We start from the raw sequence: 9,998 nt of genomic DNA on the forward strand, positions 1-9,998 counted from the left end.
GAGTATATCTCGGAAACCGTTGGTCCAATCGCTTTGAGTCCTGATACTTTTCGACAGAACTCGCCGAGAACTGTCCAGAACTCCGATCAGAACTACTCGGTACTTCCAAAAAAATTTCCACGTGGGACTTCGAAAAAAATTTTTGATCAAAAATTTTTTGGGAGTACCGAGTAGTTCTGTTCGGAGTTCTGAACAGTTCTCGACGAGTTCTGTCGAAAAGTATCAGGGCTCAAAGCAATTGGACCAACGGTTTCCGAGATATACTCACTCTAAAAATTGTTGATCTTCCGACAAATGTCGCTGTATCTTGCAAACCGTTGGTCCAATCGCTTTTTCACCTTACAGTTTTCGATAGAACTCGTCGAGAACTGTAAGAAACGCTACTCAGAACTACTCGGTACTCTCAAAAAAATTTTCAAAGATTTCCACTATTTTTTTTTAAACTTTATTATTCTTCAAAAATGTTTTTTATGTATCAAGAACTCTAGGTATTCACAAAATACTTCTGTTAAATTGATCAGAACTATGCGACCTTGAATTTCGTTAAAAAGTTAGCACACCATTTTTTAAAAATGATTAAAAAATGATTAAAGCGCATATGTCATTAAAAATCATAGAGAACTCTTCGTATCGTCAAAAAGAAGCAGAAATTATCATCAGAACTATTGTATCTAAAAATTAATTTTTCATAAATTTTTAATTTTTTTTTATTATTCGAAAATTTTTTTTACATATCAGGAACTCTAGGCAATCGCAAATTGAAGCTATTAAGCCGCTCAGAACTATTCCACCTCGAAATTCGATAAAAAGTTAGCACCCCATTTTTAAAAAATGTTTATTGAGCGGAACTCTTGTTATTAACTATAGGGGAACTCTTCGTCTCGTCAAAAGGAAGTGAGAACTCTAATCAGAACTCCTGAGTACTATAGTTGGGGTGCTAACTTAACATACCCTCACATCCTACTTTCTATAAGATTCAATTATATTTACAATCTTTCATATTATATTTTTGCACAGATATTCGGATGATCTTGAATGACCAAACGCAGTTAGAGAAATACGAAGATTTTATGGTTCGAAGAGTACTCGCTATAGAACCTGATGCAAGATGGTGCCCTGCTCCAGATTGTAGTTTTGCTGTAATTGCCAGTGGTTGCGCCTCATGTCCAAAATTACGTTGCGAGCGACCAGGCTGCGATTCGTACTTTTGCTATCATTGTAAAGCACGATGGCATCCTAACCAAACGTGCGATGCTGCTAGAGCGCAACGATCTCAATATTATGAGCGCAGCTCTTCTCTAAGTTTCAGTCAAACTGATTCTCAACACAGTAAGTCTTACGAATTAATATTTATTTAACTAATATCAAATTATATTTAAACTTGTGATCTCTGTTTAGGAGACGATATAAAACCGTGTCCTAGATGTCAAGTTCTGATCGTCAAAATGGACGATGGAAGTTGCAACCACATGACTTGTGCAGTTTGCGGTGCTGAGTTTTGTTGGCTTTGTATGAAAGAGATTAGTGATCTTCATTATCTCAGGTATTTTGTATAAAGCTATATGAATGCCATATAACAAATATATTTAAACGTTCTTCTATTTTATTTATAGTCCTTCTGGCTGCACTTTTTGGGGTAAAAAGCCATGGTCTAGAAAGAAAAAGATTCTTTGGCAACTTGGAACTTTGGTGGGAGCACCAATTGGGATTGGTCTCGTCGCCAGCATAGCATTTCCAGCAATGATTATAGGTTGGTTGTACTAGGACTATATGTTCTATTTAACGCTCACAACGCGCGTGAAATTATTCCGTCCTTGTTGTTTATGTTAAACAAAGACAAAAGATGCTTGCGAGCGTTACGAACGTTATGCGAAACGCTGTCTATTTTAACAGATTATATTGCGACATTGTAAATATGTATAGCACTGAAAAAAATGTGTTACTACAAACATTATATATTTTGTGTTTAAGGTATACCGGTATGGGTAGGTCAAAAATTGTATACGAGATATGAGAAGGCCAACAAGCACAAGAGAAATGCCTTTATCGCAGGGGGAGTCACAGCATCAGTAAGTTTATTCAATATCTTTTATAATTATTAAAGTATGTGCTATATTTAGTATTTGCAAGTTAGTTATTAACATATCAGACTATGGTTATGTCTAAATTTTCATGGTTAAACATTATTTATTATAAATATTTCTCGTGTCACAATAAAAGTAAATGGTTGATCGTGTGAATTCTGTTTATGACCGAAAGAAAAAAAAAAGAAACGTGTATCTGTATCAATTGCAATAGGAACTTTGTTTGCTATTCGTAATAACATCGAAGTATATTTTATCCATACAGTTTATACAGAGAAAATGGATAGTACAATAATTGTATATTATAGCATTAACAAAACAGCGCGTTCGCTGGAATAATTATCGGAAGAAGTTTATCACGGGACGTATACGGGCAAATGGAACGTAATTGTTTCATGTTTTATATGTATATCTCGAAAATACTCTATAACTTTGATATATGTCCTATCATTAAACACGGACCTAGTTGATTCCGTCTTAATAATTGTATCACAACTACTTGCATATATCTTTAACGACTTGGCACAGCACATTAAAGACATTTATATCTGAGCAAAAACTGAATTGAACATTAGAGAAACCTACATCTAATAACAAATCAATTTTTTACGTAGTTTCTCCCAGAAAATTTGCTTTCGATTTTATCTTACTTTTGAGACTTTCATCAAATTGTAAGCGAGTCTTGCGTGAATAGTCATTAAAATATTATAACTTTTAAGGAGTATAATAGCTGATAGGTTGTCAAAGCTTACATTAATATATAACTGAGACATCTATCGTACCCTTTAAGCATATCAATCTTGACTCATCTTGTCCCGTTTGTCTTACAATTAGTAAATCTTGTCGGAAACAGACAAAATCGAGTAGTTTTTAATGTCTATATTTTTCCGATGTGAATGTTTCTTTGCAATTGTCTTCTTCGGTGCCGGCATTCATGTTACTGCTGGCTTAAGCTTCTTTTAGGTTTAAAACACAAAGATCACGCCTTTAAACTACAAACGGGCTATCTATTGCTTCACATGAAATTTTTTGTTTAGAGTCAGCCCCCTGACAGAAATATTAATTCTTCAGTGTATACGCTACCGTGACAGCGATGATTAAGAATCGGCTTCGTTTGTCGTGATAATAGCTTCGTCCGTTAGTACACCATCATTATATAGATCTTCGAGGACGTCAATCAGTCGTTGCTCCGTGAGGGGATCACCGAGTGCGACGTCCACCGATCCTATGCAAAGTAAAAGTGCCAGTAGTTGAGACTTTCTATAGTCCTTGTCGAGATCCTTTCTGGTGTAACCTAAATCCTTGACGATATTTAGGCCAAGATGTAAGCACGTCCAATTCAGTTTATCCCAATACTTGTCCAAAAGCGTTTTAGTGTGCTTGCGCCGCAACTCGGTAGGCACTGAACTCACCAATAACAATGCGATATCGTTCGTCGGTCGACTATAAGTGACCATCTGCCAATCAAGAATGAAACACTCTGTGGGTCTACCTTTCCTGAAAAGTAAATTATTGCTCCAAAAATCGGTGTGGGTTATTAATGCCAACGGACCCTCCGGAGCGAGGAGAGCCGAAATAATATCTTTAGTGCGAGGTCGTAGAACTAGCAGAGTCTCAAGAACCGTCTCCAATCCTGGTCTACTCTCCAGGAAGTGCGCCAGCTGCGGTAAACCGCGTTCTACCAATTGCTGGTACGAATCTGTTGCTTTTGCGGTTTGGAATAGAAATGGATAACGCTCGGATAGAGATTGTCCGTCTACGACTTTCATCGACAGAGAATGGGCATGTATCCGAGCGATGGCGTCTAATGCTGCCATTGCTTGATCTAATGTTAATCCTTCCGAGAATTTAACGCTATCATAATTGTCGCTTAAGTCGCTCAATACTAGCATTGATTCAGGTGGCACCGGACTATCATCCGTTCCACCTGCAGGGCTATAATGAGCATGAAAGCACGTCGGAACTGGTAATATAATATTGCTTTCACATTTATCAATCGCTAGTTGTCTTTCTTTGAATTCCTTCAAATCTGGCATCACCTAGTATACAAACGCACAATATTAAGAATTCGTCAAATAGGAAAAAAAATCTCAAATTTTATTCGATTATTTATTGCCTTACCTGTGTATAAAACTTAATCTCTCGGAGATCGAATTGGCCTTCAGTAACAAAAAAGCGGCTAAACGGATCCTTGGGCAATTGCTTTATGATAAGGTCCGCTCTGCATTTATCAATCGGCTTGTTCGTTATACTCGTAAGTGCTGCTAAATATTTTACTGTAACGCTGGTGATAGCGCTCAGCACACTTTCGCTCGTCGTGCATCCAGAATTTACTTTAAACTCCAAGACTTTGACCTAAATAAATCATTCAATGCTCGAATCAGATGTTAACTATCAATTCGTACATATATCTAACGCAAGCATCGATACAGTTCTCTATGAGTCTGTTTTTTGTTCCTGCACTGTCTGAACTGTAGTATACACGTGCAATAAGTTGAAGTAAAACAAATATAGGTACGTTTGTTTCACTTCAACTTATCGCACCGTGTGTACTAGTTCAGATAGTGCAGGAACAAAAAACAGACCCTATTTCACTTGTTTACATGACTAACCGCTTTGCCCTTGTGGTACTTCGATAATATACTTTCGAGCCACTCCTTCCGGACTTCCCAATCCGAGACAATTTGCTCCTCCCCACAAGAAGTGTCGGTCTCGTCGTCCAAATCGGACATGACTCCTTCCGGCTTGTTTCCTTAGCAACTCTTCTCTTTTCTCCTGTCTTTCTTCACCAATATCTCACTGGCGCGACTCGGCAATGCTCCTGGTAATCCTCTCGCTCGGTGCACAACTATCTGACTTTAGTCAGCGTTAACAAGGCATGTGCTTCGACGAATGACGATGCGCCCCACCGATATACAACGGACGATGTTACGTAGCTAAATTATCGCAAGTACACACGCGAGACGTGCACGCACACGCGTATACACGTTGATTATTAACGATGCGTACGTGTGCTCGCTACCGTGAAATCACCGTCGCTGAATGAGCCTCGTTACGTGCCGCTGCCTCTTCCCGGTTATGTCCACCGCCGATTCTGCACCGATTTGGAGTGGATCGTAGCTGGCGTAGTTCGATGCCCCAGCATGGGTGGAGGGAACGATTGTCTTTTTATTTTAATCGACACGCCCTCGGAGCTCCAACTGATTGGACCGACCAGAGTCTTCTTCCTTGATCTAAGCGCACCAAGCGCGCATTATTCTTAATTGCCACGAAGCAATGTGGACCTCAGAGTACTGACCAATGCAACGCATATTCCATTGTCGCCTATCTTGGGCTTGGTGCTCCGCCGGCCGATGTAGGGTGGGGCGAGGAAGATATCACTACTCGGGCGCATGTCTACTCCCAACTCTCTCGATCAATATTCTTCCTTCTGCTCCTCCCCAGAGGCGTGCAAAAAGAATTGGCCGCCCGCGTACAAAAATAATTTTGCCGCCCCAAAAGTGTGCACATACAGTTATCTGTATCTAGGGATGCTAATTATTAAAAAAAAAAACCAAGAAAGAAATCGTATAAAATGTATGTTAAAAGTACTGGGTTAGCACAAAAGTTCGTAGCAAACTATTTCATTTCTATCACATTTCTATATAAGTTTAAAAAGAATTTGGCATTGAATTACATCATTCGTAGAACAAACAAATTTTAGCTTTACGAATCTATTTTTTAAACTGCGATAGAATTATTTTTATCAGCAATCAAAGTGCTCCTCTTATTTAACCCGCAAAAACTCGATAATAAAAGCTCATTACTAAAAACTTCTAAGAACATTTTTAAAAAACGATTTTGTAGATGGAAAATTTTAAGCTTTCACACGTTAGATAGTCGAAAATTTTTATAAGTTTTTTTGGACACGCTACAGGCTCGTAAAATGAGAAGAAAATTTTCCTTATTCAGCTTATAGTTTTCTGTATGTAAAAATGTGTGATCAAACTTACAGAAACTCAAAAGATACCGTGATAAAAATGTAAAAATTTCAAGCTTCCGAATCCCTTTTTTAAATTTAAATTTTGTTTTTAACAAAGTTTTATTTGCTTAAATTTTGACGTTTGTAGCGCTACAAACTATTTTTTATTAGGTACTCAATAAAAAAGATACAGAGAAAAAACAATTTTTAATGAAAACTTCTAATACTTAAGAAGCTATAACTCTTATAGTATGTCCAAGTATTTAGTATAATGAGTCTTCGACCGCCTTTCTGCAGGCTTTAGCCGTTTGCGTGCTATGCACGCGTTACACGCTTGCTAGACACGCCCCTGCCCCTCCCTGTTTGTGCACGCATTCGGGTTTCTTAGATTTGTTTTTTATTGTTACATTGAACTGCACTAGAACTTTCTTTCTCGCTTTTGCCAAATTTCACAAACATATACTTTATTTAAAGTACGCACAAGAGCGTAGAACTAGAATCGATTAACAATACATCATTTGTCCTTGTTTAACATTTAATAAGCAACAAAAAGATAAAATGATTTTCAAAAAAGATTTTCTCATAAGAATCTGGACGTATAATTAGAGCTTTATTTTGTTTAATTAGTTTTGATTGGTCTGCTATTTTTCAATAACTGAAGAGAGGAGGGGAGAGAAGATAAGGATAAAATAGAAAGAAAAAGAAGTAATGAATATACTCTCTCGCGTAATATTTTTAAAGTAAGGAAATTCTGTATACAGAACGCGGCTTGTGTCTAAGAGAGATCGATTATTGTACCTTTAGTGAGATAAAAATGATCAAATTGATCAAATTATTTAGATATTGCGATCAACGAAATTACAATTCTTGTGACTTTGCTTACTTTTATAATTTTTACCTCGTTTCGAGATACACAATCGATCGGCAGACTCTTATTAAAGAATTTCTAATTCTTAATCGTTGTAAGCATGAATCGGACCATGGTCTATCTCAGTCAGCCCTGTATAAAGAAACAGGGAACCTCTTCCATCTTCGGCCGTATGCCGACTCCATTCTCAAAGTCTAACAGGAAATCTGAAAATTGGAGCGCGATAATGCATTTCCGACAACTCCCAAATTCATTGCCTCACTACGTTGATGGCTGTGCAAGCTGGTACGATATGCCGTATTTCATTTCCTTCTAGAATGGCGGGATAAGCGAAATCGTTCCAAGCATGAAAATGTAATACGCTGATAAACGTGTAGTAAAAAATGTAAAATCCTGAGACTTGAGAGGTGCTCGAATATTGTTCTGGATAAGATAAAAAAATCAGCTATCACTTTGAGATAAGTATAAGTGAAACAGGATTTTATATCAACGAAAATAATTGATTTAAATTATTTCCTTTTATCGAAAACATGATTACTTGGTTTTACCGAGCGACATGAGCATTAAACTTTTATTATCGGAGTTCTTTATAACTCTATGTAGTTACATAGTGACCTTCGATATGTGTCCGGACTGTTCCTATTTATATTACTTAACAAGTGCGGACGTGGCATTATTTAAAGCAAGGAGTAGCCCTCAAGACGTCAATAACATGCACACTTTGTTATCCTGGCAAGCGATGCGGATAAAATTTTTTAAACAAAGGTGTTTATTAATTTATTCTCATAACTCCTACAGGTCTTGGTATCACCGGTACTAGCAGGATTAGCTGTGGGTATTGGTGTACCCATTTTGCTGTTCTACGTCTACGGCGTGGTCCCAGTGTCCCTCTGCCGAAGCGGAGGCTGCGGCGTCTCCACGAGTGGCACTGGAGTGCGATTTGAATTTGACGATGAGAATGAGCTGATGGGGGCTCTAGGCGTCCGTAATGGTGGAGGTAAATGTGATGCATTTGTGCCACACACGTTCCACTCGATTAAATCCATCTTATCCACGTGTGTACCGCGGCTATTCATACCCCCATATCGAGATCGAAGTATTGCGATCAAAATCTCTATTACAAAACTGTCACGTTACAGATGCGGCATCAATAGACGTCGCAAGTCACCGTGGTGGCAACCCATCGATAGGTGAGGCCTCTCTTTCATTGGGTAGCGGTAGTCAGTTAGAGAAATTGGGTCGGGAAAATGACCGTGAAAGCGCTAGCAATGTAGCCCTTGCTGGTACGAGCCTCGCAGGAAGTATAGCCTCTAGTGTGCTACCTGGAGGTCAAAGGTAGTTATTTTGTTTTTTGTTCGTAGATTAGATAATGCGTTTTTCACTAACATGTTCGATTACATATTCAGGTTGGAAGTCCAGGCTGACGTTACATCTACTCAACGTTTCAGTTTATGTAGTGAAACAGCTTCCGCAGCTACTAGTTTGTCTGAAAAGTCCGTAAACGCTTCTATCGCTCTAGACGATGGTGCGGCCTCCACGAGAGCTTTGGCAGGTTCCGTTCTTAACTTTAAGGTACTTAGTCCTGATAAATATTTAAACAGAAATTTTTTTTGTTTTAATATTATAATGTCCGATTGATCTGATTTGATTGTCTGATTGAAAAAGTATCAAGATAAATTTTAAATCTTATTATTTTCATTATTATCTTTTATGTAGATGGATGGCAGTTCAATCAGTGGTGGCAGAAGTACAGAAGGGGAACAGGCAGCTAGCTCTGCTAACGATGGTCACATGGACTCTGCTGGACAAGCTACTTCTTTGAGCTCCCTAGAAGAAGTGGCACCTGGTTTAGCAAAACGTATTCGTCGTAAACTCACATTTGACCGTCAATGCAGCGATTCTAGTAGTTGGACTATGTGCGGGGAGGACGGCGGTTCGGAACGCGTACGATTTGACGATCATGTCAGTGTAATTGAAGCGGATCAAGAGAGGATAGTAGGAAAATTGGAAGGTTGTGTAGTAAATAATCGCTCAGCGGGAGGGAGGAAGCGAAACAAGGATTCAGAGATAGAGATGGAAGTTCAAAAGACATCTAAGTACGAATCGCGCAACTAAATTTAAACTTAAGTGACGAATAAAAGCAAAATTATTGTGATAATATTGTTTGTTTAGGAATTCGAACGGTGAATTAAATGCTGAGAGCCCTGTGGACGATACTTCGCGGGAACGCGTCAACGTGGCCACTTTGAAAAATGTATTTTTTCACGCTTCAGCGGTATCTACGGATCGCGAGAAACGATTGTCTGTTATAGAGGAACCAATGCCAATCGTACCGCACATTTCTGGTAATCAGATCTTCACGCCTCTACATAACGAGTGTCAAAGCCCTACTAGTACGGACAAGAGCTTACAATGCTAAGAAAATTAAGACTGAATGTTATGGGCATCATGGTATGCTTGTATCTCTCGAATCGATATATGTATAGATACGTATATACATATTCTTGAGTGTGTATGTATGTATTAAATTACATAACTATAATCCGTAAGTATAAACACGAAAATTGTACATACCCACATATGCAACACGCAGTATAGTTCAAATATTACATGTGAGAGAAAAAAAACGTGGTAAAACAATTTTACTGTGCATTTGCGCTGTGATTATGCATATACTAAAAATTTGTGAATGTTACACACATATAAAAAAACAAACACTTGTGCTGGCCTCCAATTCGTTATCTTAAATGATGAAAAAAGGTTAATGAAATTTTTTTGCGCTAATATTTTGTGACTGAATATTTTTAACGTTATTATAACAGATTAAATAATCTTATAACTTATATTTAAATTATTCCTCAGCTTCCAGAATCCAGTTTGTAACGAACTGGTGAACAATACAAGCTAAGAAAAAATTACAATGAAAGTTAACATCGTGGATTATCGTTGCATTTTATAAGTCGAATACTGCTCATTACATCTTCAAGTATTACGCGTTTAACAGTCAATATATACATATATATATACATATATGTATAAATATATATGAGAATAATTGAATAAGAATATTCTCTAAAATATATAT

At 37.8% G+C, this 9,998-nt stretch overlaps 2 protein-coding genes across 2 annotated transcripts in view; one reads left to right on the forward strand and one right to left on the reverse strand.

Moving 5' to 3' along the window:
* LOC108780815 (E3 ubiquitin-protein ligase RNF19A) overlaps window positions 1-9,638 on the forward strand; it is an 11,335-nt gene extending 1,697 nt beyond the window's left edge. The window contains exons 4-12 of the mRNA XM_018548631.1: window positions 1,018-1,329; window positions 1,399-1,543; window positions 1,614-1,750; window positions 1,972-2,069; window positions 7,712-7,910; window positions 8,053-8,248; window positions 8,320-8,485; window positions 8,630-9,009; window positions 9,086-9,638. Of these exons, the coding sequence (XP_018404133.1) occupies window positions 1,018-1,329; window positions 1,399-1,543; window positions 1,614-1,750; window positions 1,972-2,069; window positions 7,712-7,910; window positions 8,053-8,248; window positions 8,320-8,485; window positions 8,630-9,009; window positions 9,086-9,332 (1,880 nt within the window). The 3' untranslated portion in view covers window positions 9,333-9,638. The remainder of the gene's footprint in view (window positions 1-1,017; window positions 1,330-1,398; window positions 1,544-1,613; window positions 1,751-1,971; window positions 2,070-7,711; window positions 7,911-8,052; window positions 8,249-8,319; window positions 8,486-8,629; window positions 9,010-9,085) is intronic.
* LOC108780816 (uncharacterized) lies at window positions 2,233-5,463 on the reverse strand. Its single transcript, XM_018548632.1, has 3 exons — window positions 4,697-5,463; window positions 4,206-4,439; window positions 2,233-4,123 (listed from the first exon to the last, which is right to left on the reverse strand). Exons 1-3 carry the CDS (start codon window positions 4,814-4,816, stop codon window positions 3,182-3,184), a joined length of 1,296 nt encoding a protein of 431 aa, XP_018404134.1. The 5' UTR covers window positions 4,817-5,463; the 3' UTR covers window positions 2,233-3,181.
* Window positions 9,639-9,998: the final 360 nt, after the last annotated feature.

The sequence above is a fragment of the Cyphomyrmex costatus genome, unplaced genomic scaffold, assembly GCF_001594065.2.
Source record: "Cyphomyrmex costatus isolate MS0001 unplaced genomic scaffold, Ccosl1.0 scaffold742, whole genome shotgun sequence".
Classification (NCBI taxonomy): Eukaryota; Metazoa; Arthropoda; class Insecta; order Hymenoptera; family Formicidae; genus Cyphomyrmex; species Cyphomyrmex costatus.

Bases quoted from the DNA above. Each gene is read 5' to 3' on its own strand.
- LOC108780816 (XM_018548632.1), bottom strand. From the start codon at position 4,816: ATGTCCGATTTGGACGACGAGACCGACACTTCTTGTGGGGAGGAGCAA. The intron at 4,440-4,696 runs GTTAGTCATGTA...TGATTTATTTAG, and splicing joins AGTACCACAAGGGCAAAGCG to GTCAAAGTCTTGGAGTTTAA. The intron at 4,124-4,205 runs GTAAGGCAATAA...TTTGTATACTAG, and splicing joins AGATTAAGTTTTATACACAG to GTGATGCCAGATTTGAAGGA.